This window comes from Scyliorhinus torazame, chromosome 8, assembly GCF_047496885.1.
Source record: "Scyliorhinus torazame isolate Kashiwa2021f chromosome 8, sScyTor2.1, whole genome shotgun sequence".
In the NCBI taxonomy this organism is placed as follows: domain Eukaryota; kingdom Metazoa; phylum Chordata; class Chondrichthyes; order Carcharhiniformes; family Scyliorhinidae; genus Scyliorhinus; species Scyliorhinus torazame.
Window position 1 is genome coordinate 169,502,908 of NC_092714.1, and position 26,415 is coordinate 169,529,322.

General features: G+C 59.0%; 1 protein-coding gene across 3 annotated transcripts in view; it reads left to right on the forward strand.

Annotated features, from left to right (window-relative positions):
• The first annotated feature begins 6,561 nt into the window (after positions 1-6,561).
• LOC140428244 (cytochrome c oxidase subunit 4 isoform 1, mitochondrial-like) overlaps positions 6,562-26,415 on the forward strand; it is a 103,937-nt gene continuing 84,083 nt past the window's right edge. The window contains exon 1 of one of the 3 annotated variants that reach the window (XM_072514502.1): positions 6,562-6,702. In XM_072514502.1, the coding sequence (XP_072370603.1) occupies positions 6,688-6,702 (15 nt within the window). In that variant the 5' untranslated portion in view covers positions 6,562-6,687. Of the gene's footprint in view, positions 6,703-6,743; positions 7,082-26,415 lie in introns of those variants that run through there. The other 2 variants (XM_072514503.1, XM_072514501.1) reach the window with 2 other exon arrangements.

Sequence of the window (26,415 nt, forward strand, 5' to 3'; positions counted from 1 at the left end):
CTCACAATCGTCCTCTGGTGCCTCACTCAAAGCCTCCTTGCTGTTACAGAACCGCGCGGAGATAGAGACGCCGAGATGACAGAGGCAGCAGACTCTGACTCCGAGATGGAGACACAGGACGCATCAGAGGGGGAATCCTCGGGCCCACGGGCCGTGGATGTACAACCGTTACGCCGTTCATCACGGTAGCGCCGGTCTCTGTCTCGTTACATGCCGCCCGATCCAGCGCCTCGTGCAAATGGTGTCCGGCCTGCGACCAAACGAGTCCGATGCCCTCCTTCGCCAGGGTTTTCAATGGATTCCTTGGACTTTGGGCGGGGGGGGGGGCGAGGGATGTTATAACCTTCCTGCTTACCATTGGCTGGGGACTAATGACAATTCCACAATCCTGTGGGAGTATGAGATTCCCCAATGAGGGGGGCGGAGAAACCATTAGCAGATTCCCTGTATAAATAAAGCTGGCCAGTTTGGAACCAGCAGGAAGAAGTAAGCGAGGTTGCTGCTGTTGTGTATATATATGTTATTGTAAATAAATGTTATTTCTTTGTATCCTTGAAACTCGTGCTGGATTCTTCGTGGCCCTCACAAAATGTAACCACCGGGATTAACATTTTTATATATAGAGCTCATGATGAACAGCCACGGTCTGTAATTACTATATAATTTGTTTTTGTGATTACTCTATGGATCAGTACAAGCTGCCTCAATCAACTCAGCAATGAGGAAAGGGAGAAGAGACAGCCATATAATCACCTGAGATGAAAACATGAAGAATTAGCAAAAAGTACATATTGTTATGATCCCAAAGTGATGAATAACCTTTGAGTGATACGGGTTTTGCAGTGACCGACACAAAGAATAGCAGTGCAAAATATCATGTTTTAAGACTTTTTAAGACCAAACAAACTAAAATCAACATCAGCTAAACATTCCTTAGTAGACAATTAATGCATTAAACTATGTCCTTTAGGGAAGGAAATCTGCCATCCTTACCTGGTCTGGCCTACATGTGACTCCACAGACCCACAGCAATGTGGTTGATACTTAAATGCACTCTGAAATGGCTGAGCAAGCCACTCAACCACAAAAAAAGAATCAAAAACACAAAAAAGAATCGATGCCCGGCATCGAACCAGGCACCGGAAACGACAACGGCAAACCCAGCCCTACCGACTCTCTTTACTAACATCTGGGGGCTTGTGCCAAAGTTGGGAGAGCTGTCTCACAGACTAGGTAAGCAACATTCCTGTCATCGTCATACGCACAGAATCATACCTTACAGACGATATCCCAGACACCAGTATCACCATCCCTGGGTATGCCCTGTCTCACCGATAGGACAGACCCAGCAGACGTGATGGCACAGTGGTAGACAGTCGAGAGGGAATTGTCCTGGGAGTCCTCAACATCGACTCTGGACCCCATCAAGTCTCACGGCTTCAGGTTAAACATGGGCAAGAAAACCTCCTGCTGATTACCACATACCAGCCAAAAACAGCTGATGAATCAGTACTCCTCCATGTTGGAGGAAGCACTGAGGGTGGCAAGAATATGCTCTGGGTGGGGACTTCAATGTCCATCACCAAGACTGGCTCGGTAGTTCCACCACAGACCATAGCTGCTAGACTGGGACTGCAGCAGATGGTGAGGGAATCAACAAGAGGGAAAAACATACTTGATCTCACCAATCTGCCTGCTGCAGATGCATCTGTCCATTACAGTATCGGTAGAAGTGACTACCACACAGTCCTTCTGGAGACAAAATCCCATCTTCACATTGAGGATACCCTCCATCGTGTTGTGTGGCACTTCCACCGTGCTAAATGGGACACAGAGGGGATGTGAGGAAAAACCTTTCTACCCAGAGGGTGATGGGAGTCTGGACCTCACTGCCTGAAAAGGTGGTGGAGGCAGAGACTCATAACTTTAAGTATTTAGATGTGCGCTTGCGATACCAAGGCACTCCAGGATATGGGATTAGAATAGTTAGGTGGTTGTTTTTGACCGGAGCAGATTCGATGGGCCTTTTCTGTGCTGTATGTCTCCAATTCAGAAATATGTGAGTGGCTCCAAACTGCCGCATTGTGGAATTCTCTGGGAAGGGAATAATGAGGCAGCATATTTGAATTTACTTTGCTGAGATGGAAGTGAACAGTTATGCACGATCAATTGCACAGAGACGAGAGTTGAATACAACTGAGGCTTTATTACTCTAAGATGTGTGGCCTCCTACAGCAGCTGGTGAAATGGCTGCTGTATAGGGAGCACACATATTTATACTCCGCCTACTGGGCAGAGCCAACAGGCAGGGAACTACCCCCATTCCTGTAATAAAGGGCTTTATCACACATCTCCTAATATATACAACAGTGGTGATTACCACATTCACCCCCTGTTAAAATTGAGTGCGGGGGGGCTGGAGAACTATGTACAGAGCAAGTTTAATATACAGAAGCGAAAAAAAAAAATTATTTCTGAAGTCCAGTACAAGGTGGTTTAATAGTCCCGAACCAATTATAGATTTAGCCGGTCTGGGGCCTTGATATGGCATTGGGAGCGACGCAGTGGTGGCGGCGATTCCGGTGTTGGTCTGGTCCTCGGTGACTCCGGGAGCATACCAAAATCCTCTTCATCCTCGGGCGTAGGCAGGGGAGGACGGATGATCCTGGGAGGTTGCTGCTGAGTGCGCCGGGGGAGGGGGGGTGGAGCCGGGCCGGAGGGGTGTGTGTGTGTGGAACCTGCTGGTGCCAGGTCCCTGGGGGAGACAGTATCCTGGTGGCCGTCGGGGTACGCTACGTAGGCATACTGGGGGTTAGCGTGGAGTAACTGCACCCTTTCAACCAATGGGTCCGCCTAGTGGAGTCGGACGTGCCTACGGAGGAGTACTGGTCCTGGAGCTGCGAGCCAAGTCGGGAGCGACACCCCGGATGTGGACTTCCTGGGGAAGGCAAAGAGTCGTTCATGGAGTGCGTTGTTAGTGGCAGTGCATATAGTGACCGAATGGAGTGCAGTGCATCGGGGAGGACCTCCTGCCAGCGGGAGGCCGGGAGGTTTGTGGACCGTAGGGCCAGTTGGACGGCCCTCCAGACCGTCTCATTCTCCCTTTCCACCTGACCGTTTCTCCAGGGGATATAACTGGTCGTCCTGCTGGAGGCGATACCCCTGCAGAGCAGGAACTGACGCAGCTCATCACTCATGAATGATGATCCCCTGTCACTGGATGTAGGCGGGAAAGCCGAACAGAGTGAAGATTGTGTTGAGGGCTTTGATGACGGTGGCTTACGTCATATTGGAGCATTTGATGGCGAAGGGGAATCTGGAGTATTGATCGACCACACTGAGGAAGTACGTGTTATAGTCGGTGGAAGGGAGGAGCCCTTTGAAATCCACACTGAGGCGTTCAAAGGGGCGGGAGGCCTTCACCTGGCACGCACGGTCTGGCTGGTAGAAGTGCGGTTTGCACTCCGCACAGACCTGGCAGTCCCTGGTGATTGCCCTGACTTCCTCGACGGAGTAGGGCAGATTGTGGGCCTTTATGAAATGGTACAACCGTGTGATTCCTGGGTGACAAAGGTTATCGAGCAGGGTCCGGAGTCGGGCCACCTGTGCGCTGGCACATGTACCTCGGGATAGGGCATCTGGGGACTCGTTGAGCTTGCCGGGGTGATACAAAATCTCGCAGTTGTAAGTGGAGAGCTCGATCATCCACTCAAGATTTTATCATTTTTGATCTTACCCCCCTGTGTGTTATTGAACATGAAGGCTACCGACCTTTGGTCAGTGAGGAGAGTGAATCTCCTGCCGGCCAGGTAATGCCTCCAATGCCGCACAGCTTCTTTTTCGACAGAGGAGTGCCGGATTTCGGAGGCATGAAGGGTGCGGGAAAAGAATGCCATGGGTCTGCCTGCCTCATTGAGGGTGGAGACTAGGGCGACGTCTGATGCGTCGCTCTCCACTTGAAACGGCAGCGTCTCGTCTACTGCGTGCATCGCAGCCTTGGCGATATGGGCTCTAATACGGTTGAAGGCATGTTGAGCCTCGAACGTCAGGGGGAAAAGAGTGGACTGGATGAGTGGGCGGGCCTTGTCCGCGTAGTATGGGACCCACTGGGCGTAGTATGAAAAGAACCCCAGGCAGCTTTTGAGGGCCATGGGGATGGGGGAGCTCCATGAGGGGGCACATGCGGTCGGGATCAGGCCCCAGAACTCCGTTCTGGACCACATAGCCGAGGATGGTTAAGCGGTTCATGCTGAACACGCACTTCTTCTTGTTATAGGTGAGGTTTAGGAGAGTGGCGGTGTGGTGAAATTTGGCACGGTTGGCATCGTGGTCCTGCTGATTGTGGCCGCAGATGGTGACATTGTCTAGGGACGGGAAGGTGGCCCGCAACCTGTACCGGTCGACCATTCGGTCCATCTCCCTTTGGAAAACCGAGACCCCGTTGGTGACGCCGAAGGGAACCCTGAGAAAATGGTAGAGGCGGCCATCTGCCTCGAAGGCAGTGTATGGGCGGTCCGCCTTACGGATGGGGAGCTGGTGGTAGGCGGATTTGAGGTCTACAGTTGAGAAGACCCGGTACTGCGCAATCTGGTTAACCATATCAGATATGCGTGGGAGGGGGTACACGTCGAGCTGCATGTACTTATTGATGGTCTGGCTGTAGTCCACGACCATTCTGTGTTTCTCCCCAGTTTTCACCACTACCACTTGGGCTCTCCAGGGGATGATGCCTTCCCGAAGCAGCCGCTGGACCTCGGACCTGATGAAGGTCCTGTCCTGGGTGCTGTACCGTCTGCTCCTGGTGGCGACGGGTTTGCAATCCGGGGTTAGGTTTGCGAATAGGGAAGGTTGGTCAACCTTTAGGGTCGCGAGGCCGCATACAGTAAGGGGTGGTAGGGGCCCGCCGAATTTCAAGGTTAGGTTCTGGAGGTTACACTGGAAGTCCAGGCCGAGTAGCAGGGCAGCGGAGGTTAGGGAGAATGTAGAGGCGGAAGCCGCTGAATTCTACGCCCTGGACCGTGAGTGTGACTATACAGTACCCCCGGATCGCCACGGAGTGGGATCCGGAGGCCAGGGAGATTCTTTGATTGGCGGGGTGTACCGCAAGGGAGCAGCGCCTTACCGTACCTGGATGGATGAAGCTTTCGGTGCTCCTGGAGTCGAGCAGGCAAGAGATCTCGTGCCCGTCTTCCTTCACGCTTGTCGAGGCGGTGGCTAGATTGTGCGGGCGAGACTGGTCGATCCTGACCGAGGCGAGTCATCACTGGTCGTTGCTGGTGCCGAACGATGGGCTGCACGGGGGGCACGGGTCCTGGAACAATGGTGGTGCCCATGTGCCGTGGGGAAGACAAGATGACGGCGCCTGGAGATCCTGAGGTGGACAAGATGGCGGTGCCCACGGGCCGCACGTGGCGGGGGTTGGAAAAGATGGCTGCGCCCATGGGCCGCACGTTGTCCGAGAAGGGGAAGATGGCGGCACCTACTGGCTGTGTGTGGTCTGAGGGGGGAGAAGATGGTGGCACCCACTGGCCACGCGTGGTCTGAGGGGGAGAAGATGGCGGCGCCCATTGTCCGTACGCGAAGGGGGTCGGGGCAATAGCGGCGACTGTGCAGGCCTGGCACACCGCAGCGAAGTGCCCCTTCTTGCCGCAGGCCTTGCAAAGGGCAGTGCGGGCCGGGCAGCGTTGGCGGGGAGTCCTTCTGTTGCCTGCAGAAGTAACATCGGGGGCCCCTGGGGTTGGCTGGCTGGCACGTGGCACAGGCGTATTGACTGGGTGAGGCCCCCGGTGGGGCGGCCGTCTGCAGAGTCCACGATGTGTAGGAGGGGTGGGCCGTGCGGCTGGGGGTGTAGGCCTGAATATTGCGCGAGGCGACCGTCATCGATAGCGCCAGTTTTTTTGTTGCTGCGAGGTCGAGCGTGGACCCCTCTAAACGTCGCTGGCGTATGAGGTCTGACCCTATCCCCGTAACGAAGGCATGAGGAGGTTTGAATGTTCCGTGGCCGTGAGGGCCTGACAGTCACAGTCCCTGACCAGGGGAATTAAAGCACGTCAGAAATCTTCTACGGACTCACCAGGGAGTTGACTGTGAGTAGAGAGTACGTGTCTGGCGAAGAGCGTGTTCGTCTGCTGGGCGTAACTCTCTTTCAGTAGCGCCATGGCTTCATCATAGGTCGGCGCGTCCTGGATAAGAGGAAAGACGTTGGAGTTCAGCCGCAAGTAGAGTATCTGGATCTTCTGAGCTTACGGGATTGGGTCTGGTGCAGACCTGATGTAAGCTTCGAAACAAGCAAGCCAGTTGAAAGTCCTTTTTGGCGTCGCTTGATTGTGGATCGAGCTGCAGGTGATCCGGCTTGATGCGGAGGTCCATCTTCTGAAAATCCTAGAGCAATAAATTGATGCACGATCAATTGCACAATAACTTGAGTTGGGTACAACTGAGGCTTTATTACACTAAGATGTGTGGCCTCCTACAGCAGCTGGCGAAATGGCTGCTGTACTAAGAGTACACATATTTATACTCCGCCTACTGGGCAGAGCCAGCGGACAGGGAACTACCCCGTACCTGTAGTACGGGGCCTTACCACACATCTAATATATACAACAGTGGTGATTACTACAGTTTGAGGGTCTCTTCGAATTCTGATAGTTTTTAAAGTAAGACTCAGTATTACATTGAGAAGATCTCATGCTGCTTGCTCAGGTTTGCAATGTTTGTACATCATAAATGTGAAATGATGGCTGTGTTTATGTGGGTTCCCGCCCAGTTTACAGGTTTTTCCTCTATTGGGGCCAAGTTGGCGAGAAGCCAGACGGAGCAGACCTTGGGAGGGGGGGGAAGAGTGGAGTGGAGACCCCGAATCCCAGCCACTGCCTACCCCGAATCCCAGCCACTGCCTTCCCCACTAACTGGGAAACTTCCCGGCAACTCCGAGCCCCGGAGCCGGCGGCAGGGAAAAGTTTTGGGAAAGTTTAGTACTGGCTGCTCCCATGATTCCACATTCAGTCTTGGCACCAGCCACTTGTTTGTGAGAGCAGACAGAGGACGGCACAGCTCGGCACGGCTCGGCGGACACGGCACGGTAAGAGGGGCGGACCCGGGACGGGTCTCTGATTCCTGACAAACTGCCCCAGTTCCCAGAGTAGGGAAGGTCAGCTCAGGTCGGACACAGTCTGTTTCCTCGCTCTCTCTGCGCTGAGGTTCCCCATTTTAAAATAAAACTCGAGTGGCACAATTCCAACAACGACAGCCAGGAAACTGTCCAAGAACCGGGATTAAGGGGGAAGACGAAAGGGGGGAGAAGAGAGGGGCGGGAAGACAGCGAGGGGGAAAGACAGACAAAGGAGTGGAGGGAAGAAAGATAGAGAGAAGACAGAGGGAGGAGAGAAGACACGCGAGGGGGGGGGGGGGGGGGAAGAGAAGTCACGGGGGGGGGGGGGAGAGAGAGAGAAGAGGGGGGGGTGAAGACAGACAAGAGGCGTGGAGGGAAGACACAGAGGAGTGGAGGGAAGACAGAGGGTGGGGAAGACAGCAAAGGCGAAGACAGAGAGGAGTGGAGGGAAGACACATAGGGGGAGAAGACAGACAGTAGTGGTGGGAGAAGGCAGAGGGGGGGGTGAGAAGACAGATGATAATCACTTATTGTCACAAGTAGGCTTCAATGAAGTTACTGTGAAAGGCCCCTAGTCGCCACATTCCGGCGCCTGTTTGGGGAGGCCGGTACGGGAGAGGGAAGAAGACCAAGAGGTGGGTAGAAGACAGACCGAGAGGTGGGTAGAGGACAGACCGAGAGGTGGGTAGAGGACAGACCGAGAGGTGGGTAGAGGACAGACCGAGAGGTGGGTAGAGGACAGACCGAGAGGTGGGTAGAGGACAGACCGAGAGGTGGGTAGAGGACAGACCGAGAGGGGAGGAGAAGACAGACCGAGAGGGGGGGAGAAGACAGACCGAGAGGGGGGGAAGAAGACAGACCGAGAGGGGGGGAAGAAGACAGACCGAGAGGGGGGGAAGAAGACAGACCGAGAGGGGGGGAAGAAGACAGACCGAGAGGGGGGGAGAAGATAGACCGAGAGGTGGGGAGAAGATAGACCGAGAGGTGGGTAGAAGACAGACCGAGAGGGGAGGAGAAGACAGACCGAGAGGGGGGGAGAAGACAGACCGAGAGGTGGGTAGAAGACAGACCGAGAGGGGAGGAGAAGACAGACCGAGAGGGGGGGAGAAGACAGACCGAGAGGGGGGGAGAAGACAGACCGAGAGGGGGGGGAGAAGACAGACCGAGAGGGGGGGAAGAAGATAGACCGAGAGGTGGGGAGAAGACAGACCGAGAGGTGGGTAGAAGAGAGACCGAGAGGGGGGGAGAAGATAGACCGAGAGGGGGGGAGAAGACAGACCGAGAGGTGGGGAGAAGACAGACCGAGAGGTGGGTAGAAGACAGACCGAGAGGTGGGTAGAAGACAGACCGAGAGGTGGGGAGAAGACAGACCGAGAGGGGGGGAGAAGACAGACCGAGAGGGGGGGTAGAAGACAGATCGAGAGGGGGGGTAGAAGAGAGACCGAGAGGGGGGTAGAAGAGAGACCGAGAGGGGGGGAGAAGACAGACCGAGAGGGGGGGTAGAAGACAGACCGAGAGGTGGGTAGAAGACAGACCGAGAGGGGGGGTAGAAGACAGACCGAGAGGGGGGGAGAAGACAGACCAAGAGGGGGGGTAGAAGACAGACCGAGAGGGGGGGAGAAGACAGACCGAGAGTGGGGGGAGAAGACAGACCGAGAGGGGGGGGAGAAGACAGACCAAGAGGGGGGGTAGAAGACAGACCGAGAGGGGGGGAGAAGACAGACCGAGAGGGGGGGGTAGAAGACAGACCGAGAGGGGGGGGAGAAGACAGACCAAGAGGGGGGAAGAGGGGAGTGATGGGTGGGGAAGAGGGGAGTGATGGGGGGGGAAGAGGGGAGTGATGAGGGGGAAGAGAGAGGGGAGTGATGGGGGGGAAGAGAGAGGGGAGTGATGGGGGGGAAGAGAGAGGGGAGGGATGGGGGGGAAGAGAGAGGGGAGTGGTGGGGGGGAGAGAGGGGAGTGATGGGGGGGAGAGAGGGGAGTGATGGGGGGGAGAGACGGGAGTGATGGGGGGGGATGAGGGGAGTGATGGTGGGGAGAGAGAGGGGAGTGATGGGGGGGAGAGAGAGGGGAGTGATGGGGGGGAGAGAGGGGATTGATGGGGGGGGGGAGAAGAGAGAGGGGAGTGATGGGGGGGGGGGGAGAGGGGAGTGATGGGGGGGGGGGAGAGGGGAGTGATGGGGGGGAGAGAGGGGAGTGATGGGGGGGGACAAGGAGAGAGTGGGACAGGGAAAGAGAGGGGGAGAGAGAGACACGCACACGAGGGAGAGAGAGACACACACACGAGGGAGAGAGACACACACACGAGGGAGAGAGAGAGACATGCACGAGGGAGGGAGAGAGACACACACGAGGGAGGGAGAGAGACACACACGAGGGAGGGAGAGAGACACACACGAGGGAGAGAGACACACACGAGGGAGAGAGAGACACACACGAGGGAGAGAGAGAGACACACACGAGGGAGAGAGAGAGACACACACGAGGGAGAGAGAGAGACACACACGAGGGAGAGGGAGAGACACACGAGGGAGAGAGAGAGACACACGAGGGAGAGAGAGAGACACACACGAGGGAGAGAGACACACACACGAGGGAGAGAGACACACACACGAGGGAGAGAGACACACACACGAGGGAGAGAGACACACACACGAGGGAGAGAGACACACACACGAGGGAGAGAGACACACACACGAGGGAGAGAGACACACACGAGGGAGAGAGACACACACACGAGGGAGAGAGAGAGAGAGAGAGACACACGAGGGAGAGAGACACACACACGAGGGAGAGAGAGACACACAAACGAGGGAGAGAGAGACACACACACGAGGGAGAGAGACACACGAGGGAGAGAGACACACACGAGGGAGAGAGAGAGACAGACACGGGAGAGAGAGAGAGACACACACGAGAGAGATACACACACGAGGGAGAGAGAGACACACACGAGGGAGACACGAGGAAAGAGAGAGACACGAGGAAAGAGAGAGACACACGAGGAGCGAGAGAGGGACACGAGGAGCGAGAGAGGGACACACGAGGAGCGAGAGAGGGACACACAAGGAGAGAGAGAAGGACACGAGGAGAGAGAGAGGGACACACGAGGGAGAGAGCGAGACACACACACACGAGGGAGAGAGAGACACACGAGGGAGAGAGAAGACAGACCGAGAGGGGGGGAGAAGACAGACCGAGAGGTGGGTAGAAGACAGACCGAGGGGTGGGTAGAAGACAGACCGAGGGGTGGGTAGAAGACAGACCGAGGGGTGGGTAGAAGACAGACCGAGGGGTGGGTAGAAGACAGACCGAGGGGTGGGTAGAAGACAGACCGAGGGGTGGGTAGAAGACAGACCGAGAGGGGGGGGAGAAGACAGACCGAGAGGGGGGGGAGAAGACAGACCGAGAGGGGGGGAGAAGACAGACCGAGAGGGGGGGGAGAAGACAGACCGAGAGGGGGGGGAGAAGACAGACCGAGAGGGGGGGGAGAAGACAGACAGAGAGGGGGGGAGAAGACAGACAGAGAGGGGGGGGGGAGAAGACAGACAGGGGGGTGGGTAGAAGACAGACCGAGGGGTGGGTAGAAGACAGACCGAGAGGGGGGGGAGAAGACAGACCGAGAGGGGGGGGAGAAGACAGACCGAGAGGGGGGGAGAAGACAGACCGAGAGGGGGGGAGAAGACAGACCGAGAGGGGGGGGAGAAGACAGACCGAGAGGGGGGGGAGAAGACAGACAGAGAGGGGGGGAGAAGACAGACAGAGAGGGGGGGGGGAGAAGACAGACAGGGGGGTGGAGGCAAAGAGGAGGGGAAGACGGAGGGTGGGGTGAGATAGAGTCCGATTCCACTCTGGAAGGTCAGGTCGGACACAGTCTGTTTCCTCGCTCTCTGCGCGTATCCCCATTTAAAAATAAAACTCGGAGTGGCACAATTCCAACAACTACTGCCAAGAAACTGCCCAAGAGCCAGGGGGGGGTTGGGGAGAGGGGGGGGGGGTTGGGGAGAGGGGGGGGGTTGGGGAGAGGGGGGGGGGGTTGGGGAGAGGGTGGGGGGTGGGGAGAGGGGGGGGTTGGGGAGAGGGGGGGGGGTTGGGGAGAGGGGGGGGGTTGGGGAGAGGGGGGGGGTTGGGGAGAGGGGGGGGGTTGGGGAGAGGGGGGGGTTGGGGAGAGGGGGGGGTTGGGGAGAGGGGGGGGTTGGGGAGATGGGGGGTTGGGGAGAGGGGGGGAGGGGTGATGAGGGTGAGGAGAAGGGAGGTGGGGGGGAGGGGGGGAGAGGGGTGTGGGGGAGGGGGGAGAGAGGGGTGTGTGGGGGAAGAGGGTGGGGTGGAGGGGGGAAGAGGGTGTGGTGGACGGGGAAGAGGGTGGGGTGGAGAGGGGGGAAGAGGGTGGGATGGAGAGGGGGGAAGAGGGTGCGGTGGAGAGGGGGGAAGAGGGTGGTGAGGGGAGAAGAGGGTGGGGTGGAGGGGGGAGAGGGTGGGGTGGAGGGGGGAAAGGGTGTGGGGAGGGAGGGAGGGGGGGATGAGAGGTTGGTGTGGGGGGAGGGGGTGTGTGCTGAAGAGGAGGGGGTGAATGAGAGGGGAAGGGGAGAGAGCGGGAAGTGGTGGGAGAGGGGAGAGAGCGGAGTGGTGAGGGGAGAGAGCGGGGAGTGGTGGGTGGACGAGAGAGGGGAGTGGTGGGTGGACGAGAGAGAGGAGTGGTGGGGGGAGAGAGGGGTGGGGTGTGGGAGAGGTGAGTGATGGGGAGGGAGAGGGGAGTGATGGGGGGGAGAGGGGAGTGATGGGGGGGAGAGGGGAGTGATGGGGGGGAGAGGGGAGTGATTGGGGGAGAGAGGGGAGTGATTGGGGGGGGAGAGGGGAGTGATTGGGGGGGGAGTGGGCAGTGATGAGGGGGGAGAGGGCAGTGATGAGGGGGGAGAGGAGTGATGGGGGGAGAGGGTAGTGATTGGGGGGAGAGGGGTGTGATTAGGGGGGAGTGGTGGGTAGGAGAGAGGGGAGTGATAGGGGGGGAGAGGGGAGTGGTGGGGGGGGGAGAGAGGGGAGTGATGGGGGGGAGGGGAGTGATGGGGGGAGAGGGGAGTGATGGGGGGAGAGAGAGGGGAGTGATGGGGGGAGAGAGAGGGGAGTGATGGGGGGAGAGAGGGGAGTGATGGGGGGAGAGAGGGGAGTGATGGGGGGAGAGAGAGGGGAGTGATGGGGGGGAGGGGGGTGATGGGGGGAGGGGAGTGATGGGGGAGAGGGGAGTGATGGGGGGGAGAGAGAGGGGAGTGATGGGGAGGGAAGAGAGAGGGGAGTGATGGGGGGAAGAGAGAGGGGAGTGGTGGGGGGGAGAGAGGGGAGTGATGGGGGGGAGAGAGGGGAGTGATGGGGGGGAGAGGGGAGTGATGGGGGGGGAAGAGAGAGGGGAGTGATGGGGGGGAAGAAAGGGGAGTGGTGGGGGGGAGAGAGGGGAGTGATGGGGGGAGAGGGGAGTGATGGGGGGAGAGGGGAGTGATGGGTGGGGGGAGGGGGGAGTGATGGGGGAGAGAGAGGGGAGTGATGGGGGGGGAGAGGGGAGTGATGGGGGGGAGAGAGAGGGGAGTAATGGGGGGGGAGAGAGGGGAGTGATGGGGGGGGAGAGAGGGGAGTGATGGGGGGGGGGGGGAAGAGGGGAGTGATGGGGGGGGAGAGAGATGGGAGTGATGGGGGGAGGGGAGAGAGATGGGAGTGATTGGGGGGGGAGAGAGAGGGGAGTGATGGGGGGGGGGAGAGAGAGGGGAGTGATGGGGGGGGAGAGAGAGGGGAGTGATGGGGGGGAGAGGGGAGTGATGGGGGGAGAGGAGAGTGATGGGGGGGGGAGAGGAGAGTGATGGGGGGGGGAGAGGGGAGTGATGGGGAGAGAGAGGGGAGTGATGGGGAGAGAGAGGGGAGTGATGGGGGGGAGAGGGGAGTGATGGGGGGGAGAGAGAGGGGAGTGATGGGGAGAGAGAGGGGAGTGATGGGGAGAGAGAGGGGAGTGATGGGGGGGAGAGGGGAGTGATGGGGGGGAGAGGGGAGTGATGGGGGGAGAGAGAGGGGAGTGATGGGGGGAGAGGGGAGAGATGGGGGGGAGAGAGGGGAGAGATGGGGGGAGATGGGGGGGAGAGAGAGGGGAGTGATGGGGGGAGGGGAGAGAGATGGGAGTGATGGGGGGGGGGGAGAGAGAGGGGAGTGATGGGGAGAGAGAGGGGAGTGATGGGGAGTGATGGGGGGAGAGAGGGGATTGATGGGGGGGGGGGAAGAGAGAGGGGAGTGATGGGGGGGGAGAGAGAGGGGAGTGATGGGGAGACCGAGGGGAGTGATGGGGAGACAGAGGGGAGTGATTTGGGGCGGAGAGGGGAGTGATGAGGGGCTGAGTCTCTGCTTCCACTCTGGATGGTCAGTTCGGACACACTCTGTTTCCTCGCTCTCACTGTGCTGAGGTTCCCCATTAAAAATAAAACTCTTGAGTGTCACAATGCCAACAACTCCTGCCAAGAAACTGCCCAAGGGTGGGGCGGCGGGCGGGAACGAGAGGGACAAGGAGAGAGTGTGAGAGAGTGGGACAGGGAAAGAGAGGAGGAGAGAGATACACACGAGGGAGGGAGAGAGAGACACGCACACGAGGGAGAGAGAGACACACACACGAGGGAGAGAGACACACACACGAGGGAGAGCGACACACACGAGGGAGAGAGAGAGACACACACGAGGGAGAGAGAGACACGAGGGAGAGAGAGAGAGACACGAGGGAGAGAGAGAGACACACACGAGGGAGAGAGAGAGACACACGAGGGAGAGAGAGAGACACACGAGGGAGAGAGACACACACGAGGGAGAGAGACACACACGAGGGAGAGAGACACACACGAGGGAGAGAGACACACACGAGGGAGAGAGACACACACACGAGGGAGAGAGAGAGAGACACACGAGGGAGAGAGACACACACGAGGGAGAGAGACGCACACACACGAGGGAGAGAGAGACACACAAACGAGGAAGAGAGAGACACACACACGAGGGAGAGAGAGACACACACACGAGGGAGAGAGACACACACACACGAGGGAGAGAGACACACACGAGGGAGAGAGACACACACACGAGGGAGAGAGACACACACACGAGGGGAGAGAGAGAGGCACAAACGAGGGAGAGAGACACACGAGGGAGAGAGAGACACGAGGGAGAGCGAGAGACACACGAGGGAGAGAGAGAGAGACACACGAGGGAGAGAGAGAGACACGAGGGAGAGAGACACACACGAGGGAGAGAGACACACACGAGGGAGAGAGTCACACACGAGGGAGAGAGACACACACACACACGAGGGAGAGTGAGAGAGACACAAACGAGGGAGAGAGAGAGACACACACGAGGAGAGAGACACACGAGGGAGAGAGAGACACACGAGGGAGAGAGGGACACACGAGGAGAGAGAGAGGGACACACGAGGAGCGAGAGAGGGACACACGAGGAGCGAGAGAGGGACACGAGGAGCGAGAGAGGGACACGAGGAGCGAGAGAGGGACACGAGGAGCGAGAGAGGGACACGAGGAGCGAGTGAGGGACACACGAGGAGCGAGTGAGGGACACACGAGGAGAGGGAGAGGGACACACGAGGAGAGAGAGGGACACACGAGGAGAGAGGGGGACACACAAGGAGAGAGAGGGGGTCACGAGGCGAGAGAGGGACACACGAGGAGAGAGAGAGGGACACACGTGGAGAGAGAGAGGGACACGAGGAGAGAGAGAGGGACACGAGGGGAGAGAGAGGGACACGAGGAGAGAGAGGGGGACACGAGGTGAGAGAGAGGTACACGAGGAGAGAGAGAGGGACACGAGGAGAGAGAGGGACACGAGGAGGGAGAGAGAGACACACACGAGGGAGAGAGAGAGACACACACGAGGGAGAGAGACACACACGAGGGAGAGAGACACACACGAGGGAGAGAGACACACACGAGGGAGAGAGACACACACGAGGGAGAGAGACACACACGAGGGAGAGAGACACACACACACGAGGGAGAGAGACACACACACGAGGGAGAGAGAGAGAGACACACGAGGGAGAGAGACACACACGAGGGAGAGAGACGCACACACACGAGGGAGAGAGAGACACACAAACGAGGAAGAGAGAGACACACACACGAGGGAGAGAGACACACACACACGAGTGAGAGAGACACACACACGAGGGAGAGAGACACACACGAGGGAGAGAGACACACACACGAGGGAGAGAGACACACACACGAGGGGAGAGAGAGAGGCACAAACGAGGGAGAGAGACACACGAGGGAGAGAGAGACACGAGGGAGAGCGAGAGACACACGAGGGAGAGAGAGAGAGAGAGACACACGAGGGAGAGAGAGAGACACGAGGGAGAGAGACACACACGAGGGAGAGAGTCACACACGAGGGAGAGAGACACACACACACACGAGGGAGAGTGAGAGAGACACAAACGAGGGAGAGAGAGACACACACGAGGAGAGAGACACACGAGGGAGAGAGAGACACACGAGGGAGAGAGGGACACACGAGGAGAGAGAGGGACACACGAGGAGCGAGAGAGGGACACACGAGGAGCGAGAGAGGGACACGAGGAGCGAGAGAGGGACACGAGGAGCGAGAGAGGGACACGAGGAGCGAGTGAGGGACACACGAGGAGCGAGTGAGGGACACACGAGGAGAGGGAGAGGGACACACGAGGAGAGAGAGGGACACACGAGGAGAGAGGGGGACACACAAGGAGAGAGAGGGGGTCACGAGGCGAGAGAGGGACACACGAGGAGAGAGAGAGGGACACACGTGGACAGAGAGAGGGACACGAGGAGAGAGAGAGACACACGAGGGAGAGAGAGACACACGAGGGAGAGAGGGACACACGAGGTGAGAGAGAGGTACACACGAGGAGAGAGAGAGGGACACACGAGGAGAGAGAGAGGGACACAAGAGGAGAGAGAGAGGGACACACGAGGAGAGAGAGGGACACGAGGAGAGAGAGAGGGACACGAGGAGAGAGAGAGGGACACACGAGAGAGAGAGGGACACACGAGAGAGAGAGGGACACACGAGAGAGAGAGGGACACACGAGAGAGAGAGGGACACACGGGAGAGTGGGACACACGAGAGAGATAGGGACACACGGGAGAGTGGGACACACGAGAGAGAGACACACGAGGAGAGAGAGAGGGACACACGAGGAGAGAGAGAGGGACACACGAGGAGAGAGAGAGGGACACACGAGAGAGATAGGGACACACGAGAGAGTGGGACACACGAGAGAGAGACACACACGAGGAGAGAGAGGGACACACGAGGAGCGAGAGAGGGACACACGAGGAGCGAGAGAGGGACACACGAGGAGCGAGAGAGGGACACACGAGGAGCGAGAGAGGGACACACGAGGAGAGAGAGAGCGACACACGAGAGAGAGAGCGACACACGAGGAGAGAGAGCGACACACGAGGAGAGAGAGAGGGACACACGAGGAGAGAGAGAGGGACACACGAGGAGAGAGAGAGGGACACACGAGGAGAGAGAGAGGGACACACGAGGAGAGAGAGAGGGACACGAGGTGAGAGAGAGGGACACGAGGAGAGAGAGAGGGACACGAGGAAAGAGAAAGGGACACACGAGGAAAGAGAGAGGGACACACGAGGAAAGAGAGAGGGACACACGAGGAAAGAGAGAGGGACACACGAGGAAAGAGAGAGGGACACACGAGGAGAGAGAGAGGGACACACGAGGAGAGAGAGAGGGACACACGAGGAGAGAGAGAGGGACACACGAGGAGAGAGAGAGGGACACACGAGGAGAGAGAGAGGGACACACGAGAGAGAGAGGGACACACGAGAGAAAGAGGGACACACGAGAGAGAGAGGGACACACGAGGAGAGAGAGGGACACACGAGGAGAGAGAGGGACACACGAGGAGAGAGAGAGGGACACGAGGAGAGAGAGAGGGACACGATGAGAGAGAGAGGGACACGAGGAGAGAGAGAGGGACACGAGGAGAGAGAGAGGGACACACGAGGAGAGAGAGAGGGACACACGAAGAGAGAGAGAGGGACACACGAGGAGAGAGAGAGGGACACACGAGGAGAGAGAGGGACACACGAGGAGAGAGAGAGGGACACACGAGAGAGAGAGGGACACACGAGAGAAAGAGGGACACACGAGAGAGAGAGGGACACACGAGGAGAGAGAGGGACACACGAGGAGAGAGAGAGGGACACACGAGGAGAGAGAGAGGGACACGAGGAGAGAGAGAGGGACACGATGAGAGAGAGAGGGACACGAGAGAGAGAGGGACACGAGGAGAGAGAGAGGGACACAGGAGGAGAGAGAGAGGGACACATGAGGAGAGAGAGGGACACACGAGGAGAGAGAGAGGGACACACGAAGAGAGAGAGAGGGACACACGAGGAGAGAGAGAGGGACACACGAGGAGAGAGAGAGGAACACACGAGGAGAGAGAGAGGGACACACGAGGAGAGAGAGAGGGACACACGAGGAGAGAGAGAGACACACGAGGAGAGAGAGAGAGGGACACACGAGGAGAGAGAGAGGGACACACGAGGAGAGAGAGAGAGAGAGGGACACACGAGGAGAGAGAGAGGGACACACGAGGAGAGAGAGAGAGGGACACGAGGAGAGAGAGCGAGGGACACACGAGGAGAGCGAGGGACACACGAGGAGAGCGAGGGACACACGAGGAGAGCGAGGGACACACGAGAGCGAGGGACACACGAGGAGAGCGAGGGACACACGAGGAGCGCGAGTGACACACGAGGAGCGCGAGTGACACACGAGGAGAGCGAGGGACACACGAGGAGAGCGAGGGACACACGAGGAGAGCGAGGGGAGAGAGGGACACACGAGGGGAGAGAGGGACACACGAGGGGAGAGAGGGACGCACGAGGGGAGAGAGGGACACACGAGGGGAGGGAGGGACACACGAGGGGAGAGTGGGACACACGAGGGGAGAGTGGGACACACGAGGGGAGAGTGGGACACGAGAGAGAGGGTAACACGAGGGGAGAGCACGAGGAGAGATAGAGGGACACATCAGGGGAGAGAGAGGGCCACACAAGGAGGGGAGAGAGAGGGCCACACAAGGAGGGAAGAGAGAGGGACACAAGGAGGAGAGAGAGGTACACACAAGGAGGGAAGAGAGAGGGACACCAGGGGGGGGAGGGACACACAAGGGGAGAGAGAGGAACTCACGAGGGGAGAGAGAGGGACACACGAGGGGAGAGAGAGGGTCACACGAAGGGGAGAGAGAGGGACACACAAGGAGGGAAGAGAGAGGGACACAAGGGGGAGAGAGAGGTACACACAAGGAGGGAAGAGAGAGGGACACCAGGGGGGGAGAGGGACACACGAGGGGAGAGAGAGGAACTCACGAGGGGAGAGAGAGGAACACACGAGGGGAGAGAGAGGGACACACGAGGGGAGAGAGAGGGACACACGAGGGGAGAGAGTGGGACACACGAGGGGAGAGAGAGGGACACACGAGGGGAGAGAGAGGGACACACGAGGGGAGAGAGAGGGACACACGAGGGGAGAGAGAGGGACACACGAGGGGAGAGAGAGGGACACACGAGGGGAGAGAGAGGGACACACGAGCGGAGAGAGAGGGACACACGAGGGGAGAGAGAGGGACACACGAGGGGAGAGAGAGGGACACACGAGGGGAGAGAGAGGGACACATGAGGGGCGAGAGGGACACCGGGGGGGGGGGGGGACACACACGAGGGGAGAGAGGGACACACGAGGGGAGAGAGAGGGACACACGAGGAGAGAGAGAGAGGGACACACGAGGAGAGAGAGAGGGACACACGAGGAGAGAGAGAGAGGGACACACGAGGAGAGAGAGAGAGGGACACACGAGGAGAGAGAGAGAGGGACACACGAGGAGAGTGGGACACACGAGGAGAGAGAGAGAGGGACACACGAGAGAGAGAGAGGGACACACGAGGAGAGAGAGAGAGGGACACACGAGGAGAGAGAGAGAGGGACACACGAGGAGAGAGAGAGGGGCACACGAGGAGAGAGAGAGAGGGACACACGAGGAGAGAGAGAGAGGGACACACGAGGAGAGAGAGAGAGGGACACACGAGGAGAGAGAGAGGGACACGAGGAGAGAGAGAGGGACACACGAGAGCGAGGGACACACGAGAGCGAGAGGGGGGCACGAGGAGAGCGAGGGACACACGAGGAGAGCGAGGGACACACGAGGGGAGAGAGGGACACACGAGGGGAGAGTGGGACACACGAGGGGAGAGTGGGACACACGAGGGGAGAGTGGGACACGAGGGGAGAGTGGGACACGAGAGAGAGGGTAACACGAGGGGAGAGCACGAGGAGAGAGAGAGGGACACATCAGGGGAGAGAGAGGGCCACACAAGGAGGGAAGAGAGAGGGACACAAGGGGGAGAGAGAGGTACACACAAGGAGGGAAGAGAGAGGGACACCAGGGGGGGAGAGGGACACACGAGGGGAGAGAGGGACACACGAGGGGGGTGAGAGGGACACGCGAGAGAGAGAGAGGGACACACGAGGAGAGAGAGAGAGGGACACACGAGGAGAGAGAGAGAGGGACACGAGGAGAGAGAGAGTGGGACACACGAGGAGAGAGAGAGAGGGACACACGAGGAGAGAGAGAGAGGGACACACGAGGAGAGAGAGAGAGAGGGACATACGACGAGAGAGAGAGAGAGAGGGACAAACGAGGGGAGAGAGGAACTCACGAGGGGAGAGAGAGGGACACACGAGGGGAGAGAGAGGGACACACGAGGGGAGAGAGAGGGACTCACTAGGGGAGAGAGAGGGACACACGAGGGGAGAGAGAGGGACACACGAGGGGAGAGAGAGGGACCCACGAGGGGAGAGTGTGGGACACGAGGGGAGAGTGTGGGACACGAGGGGAGAGTGTGGGACACGAGGGGAGAGTGTGGGACACGAGGGGAGAGTGGGACACGAGAGAGAGGGTAACACGAGGGGAGAGCACGAGGAGAGATAGAGGGACACATCAGGGGAGAGAGAGGGCCACACAAGGAGGGAAGAGAGAGGGTCACAAGGGGGAGAGAGAGGTACACACAAGGAGGGAAGAGAGACGGACACCAGGGGGGGGAGAGGGACACACGAGGGGAGAGAGAGGAACTCACGAGGGGAGAGAGAGGGACACACGAGGGGAGAGAGAGTGACACACGAGGGGAGAGAGAGTGACACACAAGGAGGGAAGAGAGAGGGACACAAGGGGGAGAGAGGTACACACAAGGAGGGAAGAGAGAGGGACACCAGGGGGGGAGAGGGACACACGAGGGGAGAGAGGGACACATGAGGGGAGAGAGAGGAACTCACGAGGGGAGAGAGAGGAACACACGAGTGGAGAGAGAGGGACACACGAGGGGAGAGAGAGGGACACACGAGGGGAGAGAGAGGGACACACAAGGGGAGAGAGAGGGACACATGAGGGGAGAGAGAGGGACACACGAGGGGAGAGAGGGACACACGAGGGGAGAGAGGGGAGAGAGAGGGACACATGAGGGGAGAGAGAGGGACACACGAGGGGAGAGAGAGGGACTCACGAGGGGAGAGAGAGGGACACATGAGGGGCGAGAGGGACACCGGGGGGGGGGGGGAGAGGGACACTCGAGGGGAGAGAGAGGGACACACGAGGGGAGAGAGAGGGACACACGAGGGGAGAGAGAGAGGGACACACGAGGAGAGAGAGAGAGGGACACACGAGGAGAGAGAGAGGGACACACGAGGAGAGAGAGAGGGACACACGAGGAGAGAGAGGGACACACGAGGAGAGCGAGAGGGACACACGAGGAGAGCGAGGGACACACGAGGAGAGCGAGGGACACATGAGGAGAGCGAGGGACACACGAGGAGAGCGAGGGACACACGAGGGGAGCGAGGGACACACGAGGGGAGCGAGGGACACACGAGGGGAGCGAGGGACACACGAGGGGAGCGAGGGACACACGAGGGGAGAGAGGGACACACGAGGGGAGAGAGGGACACACGAGGGGAGAGTGGGACACGAGGGGAGAGTGGGACATGAGAGAGAGGGTAACACGAGGGGAGAGCACGAGGAGAGATAGAGGGACACATCAGGGGAGAGAGAGGGACACCAGGGGGGGAGAGGGACACACGAGGGGAGAGAGAGGAACTCACGAGGGGAGAGAGAGGGACACACGAGGGGAGAGAGAGGGACACACGAGGGGAGAGAGGGACACACGAGGGGAGAGAGAGGGACACACGAGGGGAGAGAGAGGGACACACGAGGGGAGAGAGGGACACACGAGGGGAGAGAGAGGGACACACGAGGGGAGAGAGGGACACACGAGGGGAGAGAGAGGGACACACGAGGGGAGAGAGAGGGACACACGAGGGGAGAGAGAGGGACACACGAGGGGAGAGGGACACACGAGGGGAGAGAGGGACACCGGGGGGGGGGGGGGACACATGAGGGGAGAGAGGGACACACGAGGGGAGAGAGAGGGACACATGAGGGGAGAGAGAGGGACACACGAGGGGAGAGAGAGGGACACACGAGGGGAGAGAGAGGGACACACGAGGGGAGAGAGGGACACACGAGGGGAGAGAGGGACACACGAGGGGAGAGAGAGGGACTCACTAGGGGAGAGAGATGGACACACTAGGGGAGAGAGAGGGACACACGAGGGGAGAGAGAGGGTCACACGAGGGGAGAGAGAGGGTCACACGAGGGGGGAGAGAGGGTCATACGAGGGGAGAGAGAGGGACACATGAGGGGAGAGAGGGACACACGAGGGGAGAGAGGGACACACGAGGGGAGAGAGGGGGACACACGAGGGGAGAGAGAGGGACACACGAGGGGAGAGAGAGGGACACACGAGGGGAGAGAGAGGGACACACGAGGGGAGAGAGAGGGACACACTAGGGGAGGGAGAGGGTCACACGAGGGGAGAGAGAGGGACACACGAGGGGAGAGAGGGACACACGAGGGGAGAGAGAGGGACACACGAGGGGAGAGAGGGACACGAGAATAGAGAGGGACACACGAGGGGGAGAGAGGGACACACGAGGGGGAGAGAGGGACACACGAGGGGGGAGAGAGGGACACACGAGGGGGGAGAGAGGGACACATGAGGGGGGGAGAGGGACACATGAGGGGGGAGAGAGGGACACACGAGGGGAGAGAGAATGACCCACGAGGGGAGAGAGGGACACACGAGGGGAGAGGGACGCGAGGAGATAGAGAGGAATGCAAGGAGAGAGGGACACGGAGAGAGACGGACGCACAAGGAAAGAGTGGAGGGAGAGAGAGGGACCCACAAGGAAAGAGAGACACCCACAAGGAGAGAGACACACCAGGAAAGAGAGGAGAGAGAGAGGGACACACAAGGAGAGAGAGAGAGGGACACACAAGGAGAGAGAAGGGGACACACAAGGAGAGGGAGAGAGACACACACAAGGAGAGAGACACACCAGGAAAGAGAGGAGAGGGAGAGAGAGACACACCAGGAAAGAGTGGAGAGAGAGGGACACACAAGGAGAGAGAGACACATGCAAGGAGAGAGAGAGACACACCAGGAAAGAGTGGAGAGAGAAGGACACAAGGAGAGAGAGGCACACACAAGGAGAGAGAGGGACACACATGGGAAGAGAGAGAGGGACAAGGAGAGCAAAAGAGAGGGACAAATAGACAAAAAGAGGGATAAGGAGAGAACATGAGAGGGACAAGTAGAGAGAACGAGAGGGACAAAGAGAAAATGAGAGGGTCAAAAAACGAGGGGGTTGAGGAGAGCAGGACGAGGAGGAAGGAGGGATGCGGGTTGAGGAGTGAGCGGGGGGGGTTGAGGAGAGCGGGAGATCGTGGGGAGAAGAGCGAGGGCGTGAGGAGAGCAGAGTGGTGAGGATGACAGAGCTGGGGAGGTTGAGGAGAAAAGAGAGGGGGTTGAGGAGGTAGAGAAAGGGGATGAGAGGGTAGAGAGTGGAGAGATGAGGTAGAGAGCGGGGATGAGGGTGTAGACAGGGGAGGATGAGGAAGTAGAGAGAGGAGGGATGATGTAGGGAGAGGGAGAAAGAGAGAGAGAGAGAGGCGGGGAGAATGTGGAGAGAGAGAGCGCTGGGGAGAATGTGGAGAGAGAGAGAGAGCGCTGGGGAGAATGTGGAGAGAGAGTGAGTGCCGGGGAGAATGTGGAGAGAGAGAGAGAGAGCCGGGGAGAATGTGGAGAGAGAGAGGGAGAGCGCTGGGGAGAATGTGGAGAGAGAGAGAGAGAGTCGGGGAGAATGTGGAGAGAGTGAGTGCCGGGGAGAATGTGGAGAGAGAGAGAGAGCCGGGGAGAATGTGGAGAGAGAGAGTGCCGGGGAGAGAGAGAGGGAGAGCGCCGGGGAGAATGTGGAGAGAGTGAGTGCCGGGGAGAATGTGGAGAGAGAGCCGGGGAGAATGTGGAGAGAGAGAGCGCCGGGGAGAATGTGGAGAGAGGGAGAGCGCCAGGGAGAATGTGGAGAGAGTGAGTGCCGGGGAGAATGTGGAGAGAGAGGGAGAGCGCCGGGGAGAATGTGGAGAGAGTGAGGGCCGGGGAGAATGTGGAGAGAGCCGGGGAGAATGTGGAGAGAGAGAGGGAGAGCCGGGCAGAATGTGGAGAGAGAGAGAGCGCTGGGGAGAATGTGGAGAGAGAGAGAGAGAGAGCGCCGGGGAGAATGTGGAGAGAGAGAGAGAGAGAGCCGGGGAGAATGTGGAGAGAGAGAGCCGGGGAGAATGTGGAGAGAGAGAGAGAGCCGGGGAGAATGTGGAGAGAGTGAGTGCCGGGGAGAATGTGGAGAGAGAGAGGGAGAGCGCCGGGGAGAATGTAGAGAGAGAGAGAGAGCCGGGGAGAATGTGGAGAGAGAGAGAGAGAGAGAGAGAGAGCCGGGGAGAATGTGGAGAGAGGGAGGGAGAGCGCCGGGGAGAATGTGGAGAGAGAGAGAGCGCCGGGGAGAATGTGGAGAGAGAGAGAGAGAGCCGGGGAGAATGTGGCGAGAGTGAGTGCCGTGGAGAATGTGGAGAGAGAGAGAGAGCCGGGGAGAATTTGGAGAGAGAGAGAGCTGGGGAGAATGTGGAGAGAGAGAGCATCGGGGAGAATGTGGAGAGAGAGAGAGAGAGAGAGAGGGAGAGCGCCGGGGAGAATGTGGAGAGAGTGAGTGCCGGGGAGAATGTGGAGAGAGAGAGGGAGAGCGCCGGGGAGAATGTGGAGAGAGTGAGTGCCGGGGAGAATGTGGAGAGAGAGAGGGAGAGCCGGGGAGAATGTGGAGAGAGAGAGAGAGCGCTGGGGAGAATGTGGAGAGAGAGAGAGCGCCGGGGAGAATGTGGAGAGAGAGAGAGAGAGCCGGGGAGAATGTGGAGAGAGAGAGCCGGGGAGAATGTGGAGAGAGAGAGAGAGAGCCAGGGAGAATGTGGAGAGAGAGAGAGAGAGCCGGGGAGAATGTGGAGAGAGAGAGAGCCGGGAAGAATGTGGAGAGAGACAGAGAGAGAGAGAGAGCGCCGGGGAGAATGTGGAGAGAGAGACAGAGAGCCGGGGAGAATGTGGAGAGAGAGACAGAGAGCCGGAGGGAATGTGGAGAGAGTGAGTGCCGGGGAGAATGTGGGGAGAGAGAGAGAGAGGCGGGGAGAATGTGGAGAGAGAGAGTGAGAGCGCCGGGGAGAATGTTGAGAGAGAGAGAGCGAGAGAGAGCCGGGGAGAATGTGGAGAGAGAGAGAGAGAGCCGGGGAGAATGTGGAGAGAGAGAGAGCCGGGGAGAATGTGGAGAGAGAGAGAGCCGGGGAGAATGTGGAGAGAGAGAGGGAGAACGCCGGGGAGAATGTGGAGAGAGAGAGAGAGCCGGGGAGAATGTGGAGAGAGAGAGAGAGAGCCGGGGAGAATGTGGAGAGAGAGAGAGCCGGGGAGAATGTGGAGAGAGAGAGGGAGAGCGCCGGGGAGAATGTGGAGAGAGTGAGTGCCGGGGAGAATGTGGAGAGAGAGAGAGAGAGAGAGAGAGCCGGGGAGAATGTGGAGAGAGAGAGGGAGAGCGCCGGGGAGAATGTGGAGAGAGTGAGTGCTGGGGAGAATGTGGAGAGAGAGAGTGCCGGGGAGAATGTGGAGAGAGAGAGGGAGAGCGCCGGCGAGAATGTGGAGAGAGTGAGTGCCGGGGAGAATGTGGAGAGAGAGAGAGAGAGCGCCGGGGAGAATGTGGAGAGAGTGAGTGCCGGGGAGAATGTGGAGAGAGAGAGAGAGAGCCGGGGAGAATGTGGAGAGAGAGAGAGAGAGCCGGGGAGAATGTGGAGAGAGTGAGTGCCGGGGAGAATGTGGAGAGAGAGAGAGAGAGCCAGGGAGAATGTGGAGAGAGAGAGAGAGAGCCGGGGAGAATGTGGAGAGAGAGAGAGCCGGGAAGAATGTGGAGAGTGACAGAGAGAGAGAGAGCCGGGGAGAATGTGGAGAGAGAGACAGAGAGCCGGGGAGAATGTGGAGAGAGAGAGAGAGAGCCGGAGGGAATGTGGAGAGAGTGAGTGCCGGGGAGAATGTGGGGAGAGAGAGAGAGAGCCGGGGAGAATGTGGAGAGAGAGAGTGAGAGCGCCGGGGAGAATGTGGAGAGAGAGAGAGAGAGCCAGGGAGAATGTGGAGAGAGAGAGAGAGAGCCAGGGAGAATGTGGAGAGAGAGAGAGAGAGCCGGGGAGAATGTGGAGAGAGAGAGAGCCGGGAAGAATGTGGAGAGAGACAGAGAGAGAGAGAGCCGGGGAGAATGTGGAGAGAGAGACAGAGAGCCGGGGAGAATGTGGAGAGAGAGAGAGAGAGCCGGAGGGAATGTGGAGAGAGTGAGTGCCGGTGAGAATGTGGGGAGAGAGAGAGAGAGCCGGGGAGAATGTGGAGAGAGAGAGTGAGAGCGCCGGGGAGAATGTTGAGAGAGCGAGAGAGAGCCGGGGAGAATGTGGAGAGAGAGAGAGAGAGGGAGAGCGCCGGGGAGAATGTGGAGAGACTGAGTGCTGGGGAGAATGTGGAGAGAGAGAGGGAGAGCGCCGGGGAGAATGTGGAGAGAGAGAGAGAGAGAGCCGGGGAGAATGTGGAGAGAGAGAGGGAGAGCGCCGGGGAGAATGTGGAGAGAGAGAGAGAGAGAGAGCCGGGGAGAATGTGGAGAGAGAGAGAACCGGGGAGAATGTGGAGAGAGAGAGAGAGCGCTGGAGAGAATGTGGAGAGAGAGAGAGAGAGCCGGGGAAAATGTGGAGAGAGAGAGGGAGAGCGCCAGGGAGAATGTGGAGAGAGAGAGAGAGAGAGAGAGAG